We start from the raw sequence: 23,378 nt of genomic DNA on the forward strand, positions 1-23,378 counted from the left end.
CTTTGTACAGGCCTTGTACCCAGAATGTCTGCAACAAGTGCCCACTGCCCTTAGGAATGAAAAAAGATTGTTGTTGTTTCTCTCATGAAAGTCACATGGTGGCTTTTTTTTTCAATAAATGTCTTCCTCACCACCATCAGCAATGACAATATCATTTTGTGATGTACTTAGGGTGATATCCAAAATAGTTAACTTCTAGTCTATCATGGGCAATAACCAACTAGAAAAGATGTCAGAAGGCCCATGGATCAGGGGCTTGAAGGCCTTCTGCCACCCCTGCCAGTAGCCCTTTAGTTATGGATTGTGTGACGTACCCAAGGGTCCCTAAGGAGGGACAGGAGCAATGGAGACTGCAGGGGACACTTGAGGAGGCTTGGGGAAACAGCCGTTCACCCAGTGGCAAGGAAGTATTTTGATGTTTTAACAATGGTACGACTGCACTGGAGTGTACTGTGAAGTACTCAGTAAACTTGGATGTACTCAGGTAAGGTTTTAGGCCTGGGGCTAACAAAGGAAACTAGCCAGAGCTGGGCCTGGGACTGGCCCTCTGGAAACTCACATGTTAGACAACTCTGCCCACACCAGGGTTCTAAGACAACTGGGCAGAAGTGTGAAACCTCTGCTGGCAAGTGAGCAATGTACAGCAACTCATGACTCCCAAGGTTAAGAATGCCTCTTGGCTGCCACTGCCTATGTCTTCCAGGGCTGCAACTGGCAAACAGCTCAGGAGCAGTTAGATATGGCACTTAGTACTTTTACACGAAGTCTTATTTTTTTTGCAACGGATAGATCTGGTGTTGTTCAGAATAAGAACTGAAGGGAAAGTCTCTGGTCTCTGGGGACGTCAGACCATCTTTCTTAACACACACACTATCTTTTTTAACCCAGACAATTTGCCATATAGCCACTTCCCTTTTCCTTGTCTCATGACGTAAGGTTTCCAAGAAACCACAGAAGTACCAAATCTCAACAATGACTCTCCAGAGGGATATTTAGCCAATGTTATTTAGGAAAAAAAAAATAGAGCTCATCAAATGGGCTGCATAAAGATGACAATTAATTTAAACAAAATTAATCCGAAGAACTGCTATTATGGGATTGGCTGATTACATAGGTAGATAAGATCCACTAACTACCATTTTCCCCGCTGGACTCAAAAATGACATTTTTGTGATGTATGAATAAGTAGTACGAGCAACACAGGTCTGTCCACAGAAGGAACTCCTCTTTACAAGTACTAAGACTCAGGAGTCAGGACAGTCTCTGGGGGTGTGCACTTTGGCCTGATGGCCTCCCTTCTAAATGTCCCTTGCTTTGCTGTGCCACAATTAATCAAGCTTTCTAGGTTTTAGTTAATTTCAGGACCCCAATAAATTGGTTTGTACTGGCATTAGTCCAGCCCTGATAATTTCACAGCCGTGTGCTTGGAAACTGCTGCAAGTTTGCACAGGACTTAGCAAGCAGGGAGCTTGGGGGGAGAAAGCATAAAAGGAACTCTTGTTTGGCTTAAGTTCCATTAATATTGGAGAGAGCTGAACTCTAAGTGACAGAAAAACATGGTTTAGCACATGGACTTTGTAGCTGGAATGGGTTTCTCTGTGTTCTTTCAACTCTCCCTCCCCTTCGACTCATGGTGGATTTAAAAACAATAAAATTAAATAAACCCAAACCTTTAGTTTGACATTTCTCTTTGTCTGATTGTTCTCAAGTTTTTGTCTCTGATTTCACAAGAGTCCCTTGAGGAATAAGCAATGGAGCCCATAATCTAGTAAAAGGTTCTTTGGGTTTAGGCATTTTATTTTTAAAGATATGATTCTTTGAGGGTTTTTTTTTTTCAATTTCAGGGAGCTTTTATGACTTGAGAGGTTACCAGAAAATTCAAACACAGCAATAGGAGGGGTCTCTAATGAGGATAAAAATTGGGGGCTGCCTGTATAAATTAGCTGCAATGGAGAATAACTCCAACTACTAAGTCTTGCAGTCTTTTAGAGGCACAGCTCTGTCTCTGGCACTTGGGTTCCAGAAGGTCCTGTAGCCAGAGAAACACAGGTTGGAAAGGGCCAGTGAGTTGAGTGAATGGACACTTGGATTAGGATTTTACCATGAAAGACTGCTAGAGCTTGAAGCAATCTATGAGATCATGGAGTTCAATTCTTACATTTTACAGACGGGGAAACTGAGGCCCACAGGGAGCAGGGGTTAGGATATGACCCATCCAAGGAAGAGACAGAATTAAAGCCAAGAGTCATAACTTACAGTTCAAGAATCCTTCCAGATTCTGATGCTGCTTTCCTTGTGGCAAGAACATTATATTTTCTCTAATATGAAAAGGAGAAAAAAGATTTGGACACTTGGTTATAGGGCCAATGTGAGAGTGACTGTTTAGATTTTCAGATTTTCTTGGCAAAACTCCCTGGACGTGCAGATTCTCTGCTAGGTTTTTAAATCATCCAAACACAGAGAACACTGGAGATGAGTGTTTGACTATGTCTACATGATGCCTAAACAGACAGTTGATTCAGTCAAAAAATATTATTCATGTTGCTGGTTTGGCAACACAACCAGTTGGTGGACTGAATCTTTTGCTTTTTAACTCCTGAGAGGCAGTGTGAGGTAGAAGAAATAAGCTCCAGACTGGCTGTCAGAAAACCTGGCTTCCAGACTTGGTTGTGCCACTTATCTTCCTCTCTGGGCCTCAGTTTTTTTCTCTGTGAATTAATCAGATTTGGACTAAGCTGTCTCTAAGAAGCTTTAGAGTTTTCACCTTCCAGGGTAGTATTCTATGCACAGTCACTTTCCGGTATGGGATAGGACAGGATGATGTCCCCGCCTGTGGTCTTTGCCATATGAATATGAGGTCATAGCCCTCCAGTTCTAGTGTGAGAAGAGATTTCTGGATGTGATTCACAGCCTATTTCAATATCTCTCTGAACTTGGGTTCTAAATGGGCAGCTTCCTGCTCTCCGCAGTCCCTTCCCTTAGTCTCCTTCCCATAAGGAGAAAAAAAGGACAGCATTCAGTTTACAGGAAGAACTCAGCAGTACTATTGGGTTCCTGTACTGTGTCTTCTGACCTCCTCAAGCTATCTCTCACCCTTCATTAGCCCATACTTCCCTCTCAGATTACCCTATGCCCAAAGGCTAGGTAATTGACCTGTGGGATTTTTAAAAAGACATAGAGAACAAGGAAGTAGAGTTGATCTAAAGACAGGTTCCATGTCAAGTGTTGAATCTTACTTTTTCTGGTTGATTTCTGACTCATCCTATGAATAAGATCTCCTGGCTCATGCTCCTAACTATTCCATTAACTCGGTGAAGCTTTTTGAGCAAATTCAAGCCAGTAGTGTTCCAGAGCCAGTTCTCACCAGTTTGTGAGAAGCCATTATGCGCAGCTTTTACCAACTTCACATTAAGTGACAACACATTGTTACTCTGAAATTGGCCATGTAGGGGATATTTACGTAACAGAAGTCGGAAATTGCTACAGATCAGGTTTTTTTCCTCCCTAAAAAGCCACTTCTCAGATGGTTATCACTGTACATAATAGTTCAAACTCACACATCTCTAGGGTTATGAAAGTAATGTGAATGAGTAAAACATGCCTGAGGGTAACAAAAGGGTCACAATGGGGAGTGGTGGGGACTGTGGCAGTCGGCAAGCACATATGCTGTCTAAAAGCAGTGGCTACTACTCTATTCCAGTCTGTGTTACTACGGAGAGATGTCGGCCCAGTGTTCCCAGCAAATCTACTTTTTATGAGAAACTGGAATCAAGGTCTTTTATGTAAAATCTCCCAATAATAAAAATTAAAGATTGTTTGGAACCAATTCAAATTTTGAAAAAAGAAGAAAAAACAATGTGGACAGGCTCTCCTCAGCCCTTGGGTCAGCAGTTTATCATCTTTGCTTTATGGAATCTCTGGTTCCTGCTCTTATTCCCTGGGTTATAGCTCTGAAGCTAAGATGCCGGCATCTTTCCTAATGAGAAACAAATTTTCTTTCCTTGAGAACTAATAGAATAGGCAATGTAGATCTGAGAATATCCAGGTGGCTTCTTATGATTCTACTCTGGCTTGAGTCTTGTTTTCTAGTCCATGTGACATGACGCTAGAGAAAAGCATACTAGCTCCAAATCTGCATCTAACATTTTATGATAGTGTCCAGGCACCAAGACAATAGCTAGTGCTTGTGCACCTGTGTGCAAGGAGAGAGTAATTTACATCTTGGCATTAGTTTCTTTACTGTTCCTGTTGAAGGGATGTTGGCACTCCACTCTCCAACTTACTCCCTGCCTTGAAGAATAGGGTGGGAAACTGGGTTAATTATTGGTTTTCTCTTCCTGCTTTTATCCCCACTCTCTTCTAAAGACAGACAAACTGAAGCTTGACTAGCTAATAAAGAACTTTACTGAATGTGCAATAGCTTTCACATTTGGTCTAAGTGGATGGAAGCAGGGAGGGGAGAGTGAGGATAGAAATAACTATTGTGCACCTGCTATATTCCAGGCACTCCACATACATTAGGCCATTGAACTGCCACAGTTACCTTATCATCTCATTTTTACATACTATAAGGAAACAAGCTCAGAAAGGCTATTTGACTTTTTGGGATTCTAATTCAAGTATGCTTGATTCCAAAGTCTTAGTTGTCTTGGTTCTTTGTGCATCATGTTACTTCCCTGAGGAGAGCTAGATGCTGTGGTTAAGACAATTAAACATTGATTTTTATTGCTTCTGCTTAAAAATAATAATAAATCAATCTGCTGCCTAGCTCTGGGAATAAAGGTGAATAATCTAGGAAGTTCATGGTGGTTCTAGGGAACTGTGGATATTTTGAAGTCCTATAGTAAGCTATCTAGGCAAATGAAATTTGATAAAGTGAATAAACTTTCTATAGGAATAGAGCTTCTAGAGGGGCAGTTTCTATTCCACCATATTGCATTTTTCTATGCATAGCATAACACTTGGACATATTATGTCTCCGATTTTTCATGACATCTTTGATTAAAAGTTTTAAACACCTTTGTATAACTACTTGGAAATGTAGTTAAACTATCTGAAACAAATCTTCAGTCAGAAGTGGTGTATTTATGCTCTGCCCATATGACCCACTCATGATGATGGTGAGGCACACTATAATTTTGCATCAAGAAATTCACTCCTTTCACCTTTTAGGTAGTTAATATAATCCTGTATACTATGATGAGTTTATCTTGATTTTAAAAAATAAATATGTTCCTGAAATTTTCTGTAAGCCAAATCTTGCTTTTACAATGGCCTTTATTATAAATCTGGAGATGTGTTTCTTTAGGAAAGGGATCACTTAAAATGCTTCCAAAAAATATCTTAAAATCACTTAAAAATTATTTCTATATGATAATATTCAGATATAACACAAAGCACAAATAAAAAAATATTTTGCGTTATTTTTGTTTGCTACAATAACTGAAAGGCATAAATAGAAAATGACAGCTTAACTTACAAGAATACATTAAACCAAAGAGAATCTGCTCCTTTTAATTCTACCTTCGAGAATCTATAACCTACTCTTGCTATTTACTTATTTATTTTTCCTAAAATTCTAGGAAACAGAATTGTTTTCACTGATGCTAACAGACAGTATTGAAGGTTATGCTGTAAAAATAAGCAACACATCACTTTTGTTAAGATTTCATTAGCCAAAGCAAATCCAATGGCCACGCTTAATTTCAAAAAGGGAAGAGGAGTAAAATCCTACCATGAGCTCAAAAGGAGGAAAGCTGGAAATATTAGATGAACCATACCAATTCTTTTTTCTAGCAGTTTTAGAAATGGCTAGCAGGAAGAAAATACAACAGAGAAAAATTTCAGTAACAAACAAGAACATATACAAATAACAAAGGGACTCACTAGAATATAGCTGAATAATCCTAAAGGGTCTTTAGAGAGAATTGTCAACTTCTATATATTGAGTCAAGTGTCTGATTAATACAAACTCTAAATTGGTGGCATCTTTTCTAAAAAGAGGTAAACCTATAGTACAATATACTCATCAATCTTTATGTATTCTGCCATTTTTTGAAAGTTAATTTAATATTAACTGAGTTTTCTATGTCCCAGTGGGACAAGAAGCACTTAAAAGGCAAAAAGTTTGTGCTATCAAAAAATTGTTTTGTATATAATCATTTCATAAACTTTGACTTACATATTTATTTTTTAATTAAGTATGAGTTCTGTAACACACAGCATAGAAGATCAGCACGCAACAATTACTTGTATTCCTATATACTAGCAATGAGTGTGTGGAAACTGAAATTAAAAATACAATAACATTTACAATTGCTCCAAAGAAAAAGAAATATGTAGGTACGAGTCTAACAAAATATGTATATAAGTCCTATGCTGAAAACTACAAAACACTTGCTAATGAAATCAAAGAAGACCTAAATAAATGGAGAGATACTGTGTTCATGGATTGGAATGTGCAGCAAATTAAATCTGTCAATTGTCCCCAAATTGATCTATAGGTTTAATGCAATTTCTAGCTAAATTCCAGTAAGATATTTTGTAGGCATAGACAAATTGATTCTAAAGTTTATGTGGAAAGGTACAAGACCTAGAGTAGCTAAAACAACTCTAAAAAAGAGGAATAAAGTGGGAGGACCCACTCTATTTGAAATCCAGGCCTACCATATGTCTACAATAATCAAGACTGCATGACACTGGTGGAGGCATAGACACATAGATCAATGGGACCGAATAGAGAAGCCAGAAATAGATTCACACAATATGCCCAACCAATGTTTGACCAAGGTATAAAAGCAATTCAATGAAAGATAGCTTTTTCAACAGATGATACTGGAGCAATTGGACAAAAAAGATAGGCAAACTATGAACATCAACCTAAACCTCATACCTTTTATAAAAATTGACTCAAAATATATCATAATCAAATGTAAAACTTAAGACTATAACACTTTTAAAACAAAAATATAGAAGAAAATATTCGGGATCTAGAGCTAGGTAAAGGTTCTTAAACTTAATGCCAAAACACGATTTATATGACAGAAATTTGATACATTGGACCTAAAACATTAAAAACTTTTGTTCTGTGGAAGTTCAGGGAAGAGGATGAAAAGAAAAGCTACAGACTGGGATAAAATATTTGTGAATAAGATATACAGGTGTCAAATAAACAATGAAAAGATGGTAGATATCATTAGGTATTAGGGAAATGCAAGTTAAAACCACAATGAGATATCACTATATACCTACCAGAATGGCTAAAATAAAAAATAATGACAACAAAAAATGCTGGCAAGAATGCAGAGAAACTGGATCTCTCACACATTTCTGGTGGGAATATAAAATAGTACAGTTGCTCTAAAAACAGTATAATAGTCCTTGCAAAACTAAACATGCATTTACCATACAACCCAGGAACTATATTGTTGGGTATTTATCCCAGAGAAATGAAAACTTATGTTTATGCAAATACCTGTAGACAAATGTTCACAGCAGTAGTCACCAAAATCTAGAATCAACCCTCCAATGGATGAATGGTTTAAACAAATTGTGATATATTCCTACCGTGGAATACCACTCAGCAATGAAAAGGAACAAACTATTGATACCAGGAACAACCTGAATGGGTCTCCAGAGAATTATATCAGGGCAGTGAGAGAAGAGAGAAGAGAATCTCAAAAGGTTACATACCATATGATTCCATGTAACATTCTTAAATGACAAAATTATAGAGATGTAGAACAATTTAGTTGAGTAGTTGACAGGGAGTAGGGAGAGGAGGAAGGGAAAAAGATAGGTGTGACTATTAAAGTGCAATACAGGGTATCTTTGTGGTAATGGCACTGTTCTATATTTTTACTGTGGTGGTGGTCACATGAATGTACACATGTGATAAAATTGCATAGAATTATATACATAGGCAAATGACTGCATATAAAACTGGTGAAATCAGAGTAAGATAAATGGATTGTATCAATGTCAGTGTCCTGGTTGTGTACCATATTTATGAATGATGTTATCATTGGGGGAAACTGGGTGAAGAGTATTTGAGATCTCTCTGAATTATTTCTTACAACTGCATGTAAATCTACCATTATCTTAAAATAAAACTTTTTAAAAAATGAGTATGATATTATGCTCTCATCCCTATTTAATAAGTAGAGAAAATAAGGCATGAAGGTAATCATCACTTAAGTTTCTATAAGACCTGGTAGGATGTCTAGATTAGGACTCACCCAAATGGGAGTTCCCAATTCAGAAATCAAGATTGGAACTAATACAAAGTATCAGGATGACTAACATTTACACTAATGGAAAGCCTTTCAGAGAATTCCAGCAGCCCCATATACAGTTGCCTGCAACTGCATAAGAGATCCTAAGCAAGTTCAATAGAATCAACTCAATAGAACCAATTGAGAATAACTGCTTGCTTTAAGTCACTAGGTTTTGGGATGGTTTGTTATGCAGTAATTAGAATTCTACACCAAACAAGGGGAGTGAGTGGTTGTAGCCAAACAGACGAACTTTTAAATCCCAGTGAGTCTATTTATTTTAAATGCCAGAATTTATGTTTGTCTCAGACTATCCCTTGAAACTCATTTTCCAGAATACTCTGTAAGCATGTTGGAAGTAATGATGGGAGTTGGGTAATGCACGCACAAGGGAAATTGAACAACCAGTCCTTGCCCTTGAAGAACTCACGATCTAGTAAGACAAAACATCACTGCATTAAACAGCATGAGAACAGTTGTAAGGCAACAAATCAGCAAACTCAAACCGATATACTACAGCACAAATTGAATGCATGTGGCAGTGTATGGCTACCCAGGCAGCAGGACGGAGGAAGACATTTTGGGCCCTGAAGGCAACATTGCAGAAAGGGCCCCCTTTCCTTTGTTAACAGTGAAATAAACATCTCCAGCAATGCAGGGGCTAGTTGGATACTATAACACTTCGAAAAAGAAAAAGGAGGTAACGTCCAGGGACAATTATTCTTGTTTTAATTTTTCTTTGTTCTCTGTTCCTGATAAGTGTTTTGTTTTTTGTTTGTTTGTTTGGTTGGTTGGTTTTGTTTTTTTTTTTTTGGTAAGCCACAATTTCTCTGAGCATCAATTTCCTCATCTACAGACTGGAGATAACAACCAGAGAGTAGTGGGTTGAAAGTCAGGGCATCTGGATTGGAATCTCAAATTTGTCATTTACTAGCTGTGTGACCTGAGATACATCATCCTCTTCCCCCAATTTAGTTTCCTCTTCTGTGAAATGATGAGGTTAAGCTGAATGCTTCAGAAGTTCCCCACCAACTCTAACACTTGAGACCTCAGGTAGTTCGGTTGGTTTTGAGAATTTAAAAAGTAATGTTGATGTATGTGAAAACACTCCGTAAGCCATAAAGTACTATACAGATGTTAGGAATATCAATATTTATCTAGTTCATCTAGAAAAAAGCCCTGCGGTTCTTCTCCAAATTTAGGGGTTTAAAATATTGTCTGTCAAGGCAGCACTTTCCTGGACCTTAGAAGTTTCTGACAATTCTTTGCAACTATCCCTTGTTGAATAAACACAAATTTGGAGTAGGCAGGCCCACCAAGGCATCAGCAGTGCCACTGTGATTTCAAAGTTGAGCTCTTGGCCCAACTTAGAAGCTTAGGGACTTACTAAAAAAAATAGTGGGTATGGTGGGTGGCACCATGTTTTCTTCAAGACACTTAACAGTTAGAAGAGGCCCTTTCCATGAAGCTTGGGAGCCCAGTTGGTAAGAGAAAGCAGATTTCTAATCACTGACCCTACACACACCCATCTCCACCCCGCCTTTAAGGACACCAAACCAAAGCTTTGTCACTCTATTAGCCACAGTGTGGATCTGGGAAACCCCCTGAAATGATAGGCAGCAAGCTAGGGCATGATTTGCGAGGCCAGTTCATTCTGAGTCCACGGCACCAGCTCAGGACCAGACCAGGTGAACACCTCGGAAAGTCCTTGGTGCCGGAGGAGAGCGCGTGTGGGCTTCCAGGGAGGGGAGTCCGAGGTAGTCGGTATCTTCAGGGCGTGCGCGAGTGGTTGGGGGCTCCTAGGTGCATCCAGTGCAGAGTGGGAGGAGGGACCGGAGGAGCTGTGCGGTCCCTTTAAGACCCCAACGCTCGCCTAGCCAAAGGAGGGGGGGCTGCAGTGGGGGCGGTGTGTGATGGGAAAGTAGCCGGCTGAGTCTCACACTTTCTAACGATTTTTAAACTTTCGGGCCGGGGGAGCAGAAATAAAGCCATTGTGCCGGGGCGGAGAAAGGGTGCGTGCTTGCAGCGGCTGCGTGCTTGCGGACTTCCCGCCAGCGCCGAGTGGCCGGCTTCTCTGGCCAAGTGGGGAGCGAGCGGGCGGGCGGGCGGGCAGGTGGCCCCGGGCCGCGGCGCCCGCGCCTTGGCTCTGCCCCCGGGAGCCAAGCAAGCCGCTGCTCCCTCGTGGTGTGAGGGCGGTGATGTTTTTCCTCCCACCCACTTTTGAGTTCCCCCTCCCCCCTCGCGCGCACTCTAGCTCTCGCCACAACCTGCGAGCCCCAGACCTCGGACGAGAGCGCCCCGGGGAGCTCGGAGCGCGTGCACGCGTGGCAGACGGAGGAGGCCAGTGCCCAGGTTAGTGAGCAGTGCCCGGCGCCCGCTTCCCTCACCTCCTTTTCCAGCTTTTGCACAGGTGGGTTGCCTTCTTTTAGCCGGAGCCGTCCCTGGAAGTTTCCCCAGGGTGTCCCAAATTCCCCTGCCACCCCAGCCGGTTCTATGGTCCAGCAGCTAGCAACCTGGATGGAGGTGGGGCCCAAGGCTTCTGACCAAAGCAAGTTGGGGGTCTCTGAATTCGAACTCACAGCTCGTCCCTCCCCACTCGGCCTGCATTTCTCTATGCTCTGACGCTTTGAGAGGTCACTTGGGTACTCCACCCTGAGCTACCCAAGGGGCTCTGCAGTCCCTTTAATCACTGCCTGTGTTACTGAGCCTGTTTTCTCATTTTGCTGATGAATATGTGGTAAAGTTAATGTAACGGGGTAGATGGGCGAAAGGCTCCCTATCCTGTGCTCTGGCCATCTGCCTCATTTTTTGGCCCTGACTACCGGGGTCAGAATTTGAGACACTAGGCTCTGAAAGCAACGTGGTATATTGCCAGAGCATAGGGCCCGGAAAGCCTGCTTTCCAGTCCCTCCCAGCCCTGCCACTAAAGATATTTGAGTTCTCTGTGTCCCCCCAGTGCCCATTTTGAAGGTGAAGTTGTGTGGAATGAAATGAAATGATAGAAAGGTGTTTTGCAGCCAAATGCGAGGCATTGTTTGGCAGTCATAAGCAGCAGTGAAGGCATTTCCTCCAACAAGAGATACCCTGGGTTAAAACTGCCATTTTCAGTGGCAACACACCACCAGTTAACCGAACTTTTCTTGCTGGGTGGTAGAGTGGGGAGAGGATTTCAGCTGATGGACAAGGGCCTGAGACTCCAGTGTCTTTCTTATTGTTTGTGGGAAAGAAAATTGCTACCCTAGGGGCTGTCCCACAGATGATAGTCAATGTGAGATTACAAGGTCAGTCAAGCCTCTCGGGAGGATTAAAGAGACACTGTGGGGCGTGAAGAACTGGCTGACATGTGTTCATCCCTTATCCTTCCTGTGGGTATGTCTCTTTGCTTCTGTTCTACCCAGGAGACCTGTTCTGAAAGTGGGCTCCTGACACTTGATGGCCCAGATTGCCTTACAGTCACAGCTGAGCAGGGAGCAGTTGGTCCCTTTGCTTAATGCAAATGAACAATGTGAATGCTTGTTTCATGGAAGCACCTTAATAAATACCTTTCTTTTGGTACTTGATACATTTCTTTCTCTTGTAAAACACAGGAATTCTCCCATCCCACCTCCACTACCAGTGTTAGTTGCAGGGTTTTGGTTTTTTTGTTGTTGTTGTTGCTTTCTTGTTGGGTCCTGGATCCCCTGAAACATGTCAATGGCTACATGTCTAAGTAACCTGTAAAACAGCCAGTGTGAGTTCAGTGGCACAACAGCCTGTGTGAAGCAGACAGAGAGTTAATGCAGAAATAACTCCAGTTAACTGGGTCAAAGTATAATTTGAAAAATTAAGGACAGTTTGGCTCTTTGCAAGAATAAGAGTCGGCTAAGTTTGCTGAGCAGTGCTTGCTTCTGTTTACTGCTGCAGTCCCAACACATGTTTTGAACCACCCCCTTCCCCAAAAGAAAAAGCTGAAGAGATAAAGAGAAATTGAACAGTGAGGAGATCTGGGGAGGGAACTCTTCTTGGTTCATATTTCTGCACAGAATACAAAGGCAGGACTTCAGGATCTTGTAAATCAAAAGTGAATATTTATAAAGCGATTCATTTTCTGATGTTCTCCATCACAGCCTGGGAGGCCACACAGATGACAGGAACGCCAAAAGAGATTAATTGGTCTCTAGTTACCAACTTTTTTATTTGGTTATAATATTAGTTGGGACCTAAGAAAGGCAAAAAAATCTATGAGCTGTTTTCTTGCCAACGTGAGTTAGGAAGCAATGCTACTGTTCGCCGAATCGCCCAACCATTGTACAAGAAAAGCAGCCCTGTTGATTCTTGCATGGGGAGACCCTAAAACCGTGGTTTCAGAAACACCACTGAAATCCATATATGAATGTCATAAATTGGATTTCAGTGGTTAAAAATCTTTCTCTTTCGGAGGCTTGGGGAATAAACTTATTAGAGTAGGCTCAGGAAGAACCTCACTGAGGTGGGTAGCTATGTTAAATTGTTAATGAAAATGTTTTGTTTCAAAGAAACGTGGTAGCCCTCAAGGGACAGTGACATTCTGAGTGATTGAAAGTGGGCCACAAACTCACAGAGGGGGCCAAGACATCAGAACTCAGGCCTTTCGGTGCGTAGGAACATGTCCTAAAGAGAATTTGGTTCTTTAAGGAGCAGGGAGGAGGTAAAGAAAGAAGGCAGACAGTGCTGCAAATTTTGCCTGATAGCACAAATTACTCTATCATCAGTTCTTCCTTGGTTATGCATTCATAATTTGAAACCGTGGATTTTGAATGACCCAGGCAACTTCATAGCATTTAAATAGGAGCTGTGCATCTACTTCAGAGCCCAAACATATGCAGCTCTCCAAAATGATCGTTTTGCATTCCTTCAAGTTCTTTATGTGCAATATTTAGTTTGGACTCTCTGGAAAGATCAATGAGTTCATTTCCCATTCAGATTGAATCTGGTGTTTTTAGAACATTGCAATATTTTCAGATCACCCATTGGAAGAATTTTGCAAACACTGTGGAAATGACCCATGACTAGATATGAACTACTGCAAACTTTCTGTGTTCCAAGGTTCAAAAGGTTTAAGATTTCTACTCCTTATACTGGGAATGCCAATCTCATGTTTTGAAGAACTGTAGTTGCTTTAGTGGTTTTTTGCATGGTGGTGCAAGATAAACAAATTATGTATTTAATTTGCCCAATTTCCCCCAAAAATGGCCCATTTGAAATCTCCATTTTACAATGGACTTCATGGGGGAGGAATATGTCTGAAACATTTTAAGCAATAAAACTTTTCAGGTGTTTAATTGCATCCATTTGCTAATTACATCTGTCTTTTCCAACATTAGTTGCCAAACCAAAGATCCTTGTAGATCTCATAGAGGACAGAGAAGAAACTGATCAATTTGTACTTCATTCCTAAAGGATTAATGGTAAAAGTAGTCTTGAAGCTAAGATTAGTTAACTTTCATTTCAGAAATTGCTTGGTCTCATGCCTGTTACTTTTACCTTGTTTGCTAAAATAACCGCTTTTGCAAACTAAAGTTTCCCTTTTCTCCCAAAAAAATTTCTTGAGAAATCAACTTTAATTCCCTTAGAAAGGAAGATTTCAAAATTTATTTTCATTTTCCTATGACTTGCCTGTAAGGACTTAGCCTCAGCTTTGGATAGGAATGCACCCTCTTTCACTTGAATTTTCGCCCACAAGCTTTGCAAGACAGGAGAGGCAAGTCCTTTATCTTGTGCAGGCAAACAATACTTACACTTATGTAAATTCTCTGGCATTTTTTTTTCTAGAAAGTTAGAAGCCTGAGCATCAGTGACCTCTATCAGTTCCAGATCTGTGTTAAGTCTTTTTTCTGCTTTCTTCCCAACAGCTTGAAGGTTCTGTCACCTTTTGCAGTGGCCCAAATGAGTAAAAAGTGGAAAATGGGAGGCATGAAATACATCTTTTCCTTGTTGTTCTTTCTTTTCCTAGAAGAAGGCAAAACAGAACAAGTAAAACGTAAGTGTCTTGCATTTGGAAAATAATACACTTTTTATAATGTCTTTGAAAATGTGGCTATAATCTGTAGCAATTGTGATTTAGCCCAAATGTGGCCGTGCCATTATTCTAAGAGAAGAAAGTGAATGTTACTGGTTTATGCATGAATTGATAAAAGAATGAGAGCTTTGAATCAGGCCAACTAAATTTGGGGCTGTTTTTCTGATTATCATGTAGTCTTTGTCTCATAGAACATATGACACATTAGCTTATTTTCTCTTTCCTGTTGTAAACTATACAAATCTCATTACATTTTACGTAACTCTAGAAATATCTGACAGATGAGCTGGAATTTTCCCAAATTTCAGAGTCTTCAGCAAAGGCTTTCAGTTTATGAAAAATAATGACACAGAAAAGAAAAAAAAAAAAAAGAAAAAGAAAAGCAGTCTCTGCCTATTCCCTTATGCTGAAAAATGAGGAAGGACGAAACCTTCCTATGAACTGGGCTCAGATGAAAAATCCTTTGAGGAAATTGAGATTCCAGGGACCGTTAGCAAATTGGATGCCATTTATTGAAAAGAACATCCCTGCAAAGCCAGGGAATATTTCTAGAAAGTCAGCGATCCGTGTAATGGGCTAACACATTGGAGAAAGCAGAGAGTGGCAGGAAGTGGGGGCGGGGGGGATAATTAACCCTCTTTGCTGCCACGTTTAGGAGATTTATGAGTAACTGTCGACATCTCCGTTCTTGCTGCCTTTGCACAGTGTGGGTCTTACCTTCTTTGGGCCACTTGCAGCCACCTCTGAGGTAGATACTTGCTCTAAATTTGAAGGAAAAGCCTAAGCTCTAGTTCTCCTTTTTGACAGCATCAAAAGAAGCACAAAGTGGAATTGGTCCAAGAGGGGCATTCTCTGCTCCACTGAACTTATTCATGAGAAGGAGCTGTGAAAATATTCATGGTAGGAACTGAAGCAGCATCTGAAGCCCATCACTTAAACCTTTATCTCTTTTATCACATAAGTTAAATAGATCAGGCAGAAGGCTTGCTGACAAGGAGAACAGTGCCAAGCCTATTCCATCCTTAAGTGTGTTTCTGTCCCACTACAATTTTCATAGTAAATGTCGTCTTCTTCCTGGGAGAAGTAGTGTTTAATAGTGTTTTTGATTGGGCTTTTGAGCATGAGCGGTCTATGGTGATATCTAGTATGACTGGGACACAAAAGGAAGTTTAGTGGGGCATGATCTCAGCAAGGAAGCTTGGATCAGCCTTTACTCTTGTATCCCTCAAATTGCATCCTTCTTCTACCACTTGAATATGGTTCATCTCAGAATCCTCCTCTTCTAGAAGCCCTCCTTGATTTAAGTGGATGTGACAGAAGCATCCATGCATTGTCAGCTCAGCTCACAGTTAGCTGGGCTTAGGGATGAAAAATTACTCAATAAGTACAATGTACATTATTTGGGTGATGGTTACACTAAAAGTCCAGACTTTATATCCATGTAACAATATATCCATGTAACAAAACTGCACTTGTACCCCTTAAATTTATACAAAAAAATCTTCCTGTCTTAGAGAGAAACTTCCCTTATAGCCTGTTAATGATGACCTCATAGGGAAATCTTGTAACTCTCAGAAGACCATCTCTTATGGAAAGCCTTTCATATTTATGAAGAATTGAATAATATTATCCATGAAACTTAGACAAAGAAAGATGTGACTTAAAAAAAATTACAAACCCAAATCTACTACTTTCTAATATTTCCTTGTGCTGATGAATTTGTTCCAAGCCCTTTTGATATTCAATTGGTGCCAAATTGATTATATAACAGATGGCCTAGGGCACCAGATCTGGTCCAGTGTTTCATGCTTATTGTCAGATGATGAGGCTAAGGTCATGGTCCTTCCCTTAATGAGCCACTGAGCATCATTATTTGTGTCCATGCCCAAGCTAACTGTTCTGAAGACATGCAAAATCATCTCTGCTAAAGAAAAAACCTCAAAGCACATGTCCTATGTATGTTGCCTTGATATATACATGCACATACACAAACACACACAATATGCATGCACAGAGATTTATATTGCAGCTCTAACAGTGAGAAGTTAGAAGCAGTGGAAATGTCAGTTCATAGATAAATAGTTACAAAAATGATCCAGGTAACGTAATGTAATGCTACCATTAAAAACACTGTTTATTGAAAATTTGGCAGCCCTGAGAAATGCTTGTTAACTTATTTTTAAGTTTCTTAAATTATAAAATTAATGTGTATGCTTATTATGCAAAACAACATGAAAGCATCTGAGCTTCATATGGAACATGTATCCCTAAACTCCCATTCCACTCTCCTGGGATAACCATTGTTAGTGGTTTGCTGTGTGTTCTTCCAAACTACTTTCTTTGTTTTATAAAATATACATACATGTCTGTACAAGTTTTTGTTTTACAAAAATAGGATATTATATACACTTTTCTGTGACTTGTTTTTGCTCAATAATGTGTTTAGGACATCCTTCCATGTCAATACATTGCAATATAATAGTGCCGTATTCTTTCTAATGCCTGCATAGTTTACAGTGGCATAAGTTTGCATTGGGTTGTTTAGTCTATATTTGTAGATACTGAGGTTGTTTCCGGTTTTTGCTGTTAAAAGTAAGGCATTTATCTTTAGGCACTTATTCAAGTATTTGTGAGAAATAGTCGAAGTGCATGGTCAGTTTTAATCTTGATAAGTACTGCCAAATTGCCCTTCATATAAGTTGTATTAATTTATGCTCCTACCATCTATGTATGAAAGTACATTTCTAATTCCTTCACCAAGATTATAATCAATCTTTGTATTTCGGGGCCATTTTAATAGGACAAATAATCTGTCAGTTTTTCTTGGTACTTTTCTGTTTCTACAGCATCTTTTCAATTATATATTAGTTCAATTTTATTTCTTCAGTGTATTGTCTATTTTTTAGTTTGGTTGCTGGTGATATTTATTTGTTAAAAACTTATTAACCTTTTATATTTTAAATATTTTTTTGATATGCCACTTGTTTTAATTTTTAAGTTGTATCTTTCCCATATAGAAGTTTTAAAATTTTATGTAGTCAGACCTGTCATTCATTTTCTGTATGGCTTCTGGATTTCTTATTCCTAGGAAGGTCTTTCTCACCCTATATTTTTATATTTTCTTCTACTGCTGCCATAATTTTATGTTTTACCCATAGTTCTCTATTCCATCTGAAATTTATATTCCCGTATGGTATGCAATGGGGAACTAATTTTTTTTAAATCTCCGGATGGTAGGTTTATGAATGTTATTTTTGCTCACTTTTATGCTTCTGTCTATTCCAAAATTTCCACAATTGGCAAGTTTCACTTTTAAAACAGGAGAAAAGCTCTTTTTAAAGTAAAAGTACATCTTATTTCCCATATTTTTACTGTGCAATTCTAGAGACACGTTGGTATGGGAGTAGAAGAAGAAATAGAGGGGTTTTCCAAAATTAAAAAGGAAAGCAACTGGAAAAACTTCAGAAAATGGGTAAGAGTAGGTATGGGTCATAAACTCTTCATGTCTCTCCTTGTCTGACACCATTTTACCAAAAGAAGGCAAAGATTTTTATCTTGCAGGGGCTGGTTAGAATATAAGCTTTTAGGTCAAGAATTGTGCTTTGTAGCCTGTTTGCTCTCCTATTTGGGGCATCAGGGTGGAATGACGGGGGATGCCATTATGATCAAAGATGCTCACTCAATTGATTCAGAAATCTGAAGATGTGGAAAAAATGCTTTGTTTGTGGAAAGCTCATCACAAGGAATGGTGAAGGTGGGCGCTGCCACTTGCTGGTAGCTAATTAGCCATAGTTACAATTTCTCTTATAAGAGGCAAGACAGGCTCAGGAAACCCGAAAATACTGATAGTGCATTGCAATGGATGAATGAGCCATTTGTTGCTTACATAAAAGTTTGTTACTGTTCAGCATCAGCAAGGTTTGAGGTCTTTAGCTGGGAAAAGGTCCTTCTGTATAACTCCATTATGCTCTGTTGTTAAAGTTGTAGTCAATGAGGCCAGGAAACTCTTTTGAAGTTCAAAGGAGCGTAACATTCACAGCATAATATTCATGCAAATATGGGACAAATGGGCTGAAGAGTTTGCCCCTTTGGCAGATCTAACTTAGGTAATGAACTATTGATCAAAGTGAGGTTGAAGAATTGAGTTGTTAAGAATATTCAATTATGTATTTCTAATAGACCAGCCTGTGCCAAGTCTGGCAAAGGTTCTGGAGAGAGAAATTGTTCATGTATTTCATGGAGTCCACTCCTGCTTTACAAGGTGAGTTAACTGGATCTTCAAGGAACCAGATTGTCACTTATTTTTCTCCTCAAGAGAAAAGCTTCCAACATTCAGATTTGGCTAAAACTGGGCCTCTGGACTTCTCAGGAAAGGCAAGCTACCAAAACATTGAAGGGAAGGAAGAAGATACTTAGAAAGTTTGAAACATGTGAAGCCCACTTAGAACTTCTCTGTCTATTGTGAGAGCCAGCCAGGAAGGTGTGGGTTTTCCTGCTCCAGATTCTCCCTTGGACATTTGAGGTGATTGTTGAACAAGCAAATGAGTGGACCTATTCACATCTTAGAAGTTTAATTAAGTGGAAGTAGAAGAAAGGAATACTTAAAATTAGATAGCTTAATGCTTTTCAAAGTATACTCTTAATTCTTTTTTATTTTGGTGAGGGGGCAGTAGGTTTTGTAATGGAGGCTCTGTAGTTAGCCTAGATCCAATCCCCAGCTCCGTGACTTACTTATGTACCTTGGGAATGTTACCTAACCTCTCCAGCTTTAGTTTTCTTATCAGTACAGTGGGGGAAATAATAGCATAATGAGCGTGAGCGTTGTCATTTGAAGAAGAAACAAGATTGTGTACACCAAGTGCTTTGCATAGTGGCTGACACATAGTAAGTTTTTCGTCAGTGGTTGCTATTAGAGCAACTCTCTTACAAGTCAAAGATATTATCCCCTTAATTTTAAGGTGAGAAACTTGAAACTCGATGAGGTCAAGTGACTTTGTACAAGGACAAGCAGAAAGGCCCAGCCAGAGCTAGAACCAAAACCCAAATTAGGTGTTCTGTTCACTATACCTATCTGCCTCCTGGAATTCTTTGAGAAAGTCAGTTCATTGTCTTGAATAGAAGCCCAGTCCTTTATACATGGCAGCCACTTAATACATAAGGGATGACCCAAGTAAATAAATGAAGATTTTCTAATCCAAATTCCTAAGAGGGGTAGTATACTATTTGGGAGTTAAAAGACTGAGACAAGGATAAAAAAATTTTCAGGAACCTACATTAGCTAAACCAAAGGAAAGTTGTGAGGAAGGTTAAAAGTATGTGCCCCTATGTCTATGCTTCTTATATTTCCCTGACTTCTCAGTAGGATTGGAATGTCTTCATAGTTTAATGGAACGAGGACTATGCTTAAAGTCAAGAGACCTGGTTTCTGGTCAGTCTTCCATTGTTTGCTGTGTGGTATTGGTTGAGTCATTCGTGTTCTTTGAAGTAAAGATTCACTACTTACAAATTGAAAGGAATTCTTGACTTCTGGACCGAAAACTAAAGAATAGTATAGGGGCTGGGGAGGTGGAACAAGGGAAACAAAGGCCCTGGTTTTCTGTACTTGGAGCAAACCATATGGATGTTTAATATTGTCACAAGGTAATTGCAAAGAATATTTTATCCATTTAAGATTTGTAGCCTGTCCGCTTCTAGAAAGATTAGATACACATTAGAGATGAAAGAATAGGAGCAAGATAATGTTTTTAAAGATGAAATAAAATAGAGGCCATCTGAAGATAATAGATGTTTTTAACATTTGATTTAGTAGATTATAGCATTTATAATGTAAATTTGGCTTATGCCTCCCAAAAGAATGAAAAGAGAAACTTTGGGTTTGTTGTCAAGAGAAAGTTTACAGTTTCATCTACAGAGATTATTCCCACCTCTAACCCACTCAAGCAGTATTGATCATGGGATGTTTGAATAAGGTACATTCTGAGTAACCTTGGTTTCAGAGAAAAAAGAATTGTCTGTTTGGCATTTCTTTACTGACCCTCTGTAAAGGAAGAAGGCAAATATTATAATTCAATAAAGGACTTTCTATAAGCGTAAGGAAATGCATTCCAGGTACTCTCCCTTTGAATGATCTAAATTGGAGGATAGAACATGGAAATGTTAAATAGATGTTTAACACGTCTACTAGACTGGATTGTCAATTATCAGATGCCCTAAGCAAGCTTTCTATTAACATGATTTGTTTCTGATTTTAAAATAGATGCTCATTGTTAAACATTCAAAACGTGCATAAAAGTATAAGGAAAACAAAAATGAGCAGTAATCACAATGTGTATGGATAACCATAGTTAATTGATATATATACTTGTAGTCTTTTATTCTAAGCTCAGTTATACAAACATATTAGTTTACAAAACTGAAGCACTTTTTAAACAGGATGGATCAGGGTTTGTTTATTTATTTATATAAATTTAGGGGGTACAAGTGCGGTTTTGTTACAAGGATATTTTGTGTAGTGGTGAAGTCTGAGCTTTCAGTGTAGCCATCACCTGAATTGTGTACATTGTATCCAACAGGTAATTCCTCATTCCCCACACTTCTACCTCCCACCTTTCCACATCTCCAGTGTCTATTTTTTCCAAAATGTGTGTCCATATATACACATTATTTAGCTTCCACTTGTAAGTGAGAACATGCAGTATTTGGCTTTTTGTTTTTGAGTTTTTTCACTTAAGGTCAATTCACAATGGGAGTCTCTAAAATGCACCTGTAGTGAAGAGATATCCCATGATGTCTGTAAGTGAAAGCTGAGTGGTTTAGATACCAGTTGCAGGATATACATATTTGATTCTATTATGAAAAGTTCAAGAGCTCAACTTTTATTCTTTACCAAAGGGAGCAAAAGTATTCCTGATCAAACAGAAAGTCTCCCTTCACAGAGATTTGCACCGCTAAAGTGCTGATAGGAAGAACAATTTGGTTTTTTGAACAGACATTTTTATATTTGCCCAAAGTCCTAAGTCATATGACATGGAAGAGATGATATTTGTCTGAAAAAATTATTAAGGTCAGATTTCACCAGCTTAGCAGCGTTTCTGTAAAAGGATCTCCTTTCGATGGGTTTGCCCACCTGCTAATAGGAAAGTGAAATAACCACAAAGCAAGTAGTGAGAGGGCCATGCTGTGGGAGGCCCAGGCAGGTGAATCACAAGGTCAGGAGTTCGAGACCAGCCTGGCCAACATGGTGAAATCTCGTCTCTACTAAAAATACAAAAACAATTAGCTGGGCGTAGTGGCGGGCGCCTGTAATCTCGGGAGGTTGAGGCAGGAGAATCACTTGAACCCAGCAGGCGGAGGTTGCAGTGAGCCGAGATTGTGCGTCTGCACTCCAGCGGGTGACAGAGCAAGACTCCATCTCAAACAAAAAAACATAACATACTCAATATATAATTTTGGGCAGGTGATCCAGCAAGAAGGAAAAAGATAATTAACTTCTGAATGAAGGAAAAAGCTGCATACACAGGATGGAGAATTTTGCTTCTTCATTACTTTCTTTTTCTCTGGTGTCCGCAGACTGGAAATGAAGTCTTAAAGTCCTGAGAAAATATGACACAGAGTCTTCAACTCTAGAAATCCAATTGTCAGAGAAATAAGAAACGTTTTCCCCTTCACTACTATATCTTGCCCTTCCTACATTCTGCTTCAAGTTTGATAAATGACAGAAGAGAAGCACTTATGCCTTTATTTTTTCTTCACTCTTCTAGTAGCCTTTTTAAGAAATAAATAATTTAAAAGGAGTTTGTTTACTTGATGTGTCCACTCATATAATGAATAGCAGAGATTCATCTTTTTTTCCACCGACCACGTGTTATAATAGAATAAATATTATTGTAATACTTACATGACAATGTGTCTACAGTAATAGCTCTTATCAAAAACAGTTCTTGGGAATTTTTTCTTGACTTTGGACTGGTGATGAAGTTACTGACCTTTGCCTAATCCTGGGAGCTGGTCAGTAATGACTGGCAAAACATTGATGGCATAGTGACACGTATCTGTTGTTATTTACTTTTTTGTCATCATTGTTCCTATTAACAGGGGCCCCTAAAGTAGCAGAGATAGCCACCTCTAATTAGAGCAAGCTGATACATTTGAAAAATAGCTGTGATGTTGCAGGTTGAAGGTCCATCTCACATGTTAGTTGGAATTCCTTTGGTACCAAATTCTATTCTCAGACGCCATTAGTTAGCAGTAAGTCATGCATCCTCCAGTTTCTATCTCTCTGTTATTGGCAAGTGATCACCTTAATTTTCTTCCATGTATCACCTGGAAGCTGGCGAGGCATCCTTATTTCAGTAAAATGAGCAGATTTGTGCTTTTTGTCCAAGATGATATACTGGAGTTTTACGTATTATTGATTATACCGCATAACTCATTAAATTCTCTCCTGGGTAATGTCAACAACTTTTTAAAATTTCAAATTTATAGGCATGTACTGAAATTGACTTTATCATAGTTTCTCAAATTTGGTGATTGTCCAATGTGTTCATGGTGAAATTAGTATAATTGTGCTAACCACTCAGTATTGGACAACCATGCTCAAACATGTCTTAAAAATTATGGTGTTCCAGCACTTTTGGAGGCCGCGGTGGGCGGATCACCTGAGGTCGGGCGTGGTGGCAGGCACCTGTAACCCCATCTACTCGGGAGGCTGAGGCAGGAGAATTGCTTGAACCCAGGAGGCAGAGGTTGCAGTGAGTAAAGATCGTGCTATTGCACTCCAGCCTGGGCACAAGAGCAAAACTCCATCTCAAAAAAAAAAATAATAATAATTGTAGTGTTTACTTTTTTGATGTGCTATAAAAGTATGAGTGTCAGTAATTGCAGAAGCATTGTTTAATAGCACTAACGGCATTACTGTTCAGCTCCTTGTCTGCCTTCAGTTCCTAAATTTGCTCCTTCCAGGAGTTGTAGGTTTCTGTCTGGGTCGTAATTAGCCAAATCCCATGTTGCCGAGATAATAAGACCAATACAGTTGATGAAATACCATTATGTTTTCATTTAGATCAGGT

At 39.3% G+C, this 23,378-nt stretch overlaps 1 protein-coding gene across 6 annotated transcripts in view; it reads left to right on the forward strand.

The window, feature by feature from the left end:
* The first annotated feature begins 10,223 nt into the window (after positions 1-10,223).
* The window catches only part of CHRDL1 (chordin like 1), a 112,863-nt gene continuing 99,708 nt past the window's right edge, over positions 10,224-23,378 (forward strand). For 2 of the 6 annotated variants that reach the window (XM_033201458.1, XM_033201460.1), the window contains exons 1-2: positions 10,224-10,683; positions 14,144-14,271. In XM_033201458.1, the coding sequence (XP_033057349.1) occupies positions 14,178-14,271 (94 nt within the window). In that variant the 5' untranslated portion in view covers positions 10,224-10,683; positions 14,144-14,177. Of the gene's footprint in view, positions 10,684-14,143; positions 14,272-21,467; positions 21,474-21,960; positions 21,965-23,378 lie in introns of those variants that run through there. The other 4 variants (XM_033201463.1, XM_033201459.1, XM_033201461.1 and 1 more) reach the window with 3 other exon arrangements.

The sequence above is a fragment of the Trachypithecus francoisi genome, unplaced genomic scaffold (genome assembly GCF_009764315.1).
Source record: "Trachypithecus francoisi isolate TF-2019V2 unplaced genomic scaffold, Tfra_2.0 Lachesis_group6, whole genome shotgun sequence".
Lineage (NCBI taxonomy): Eukaryota > Metazoa > Chordata > Mammalia > Primates > Cercopithecidae > Trachypithecus > Trachypithecus francoisi.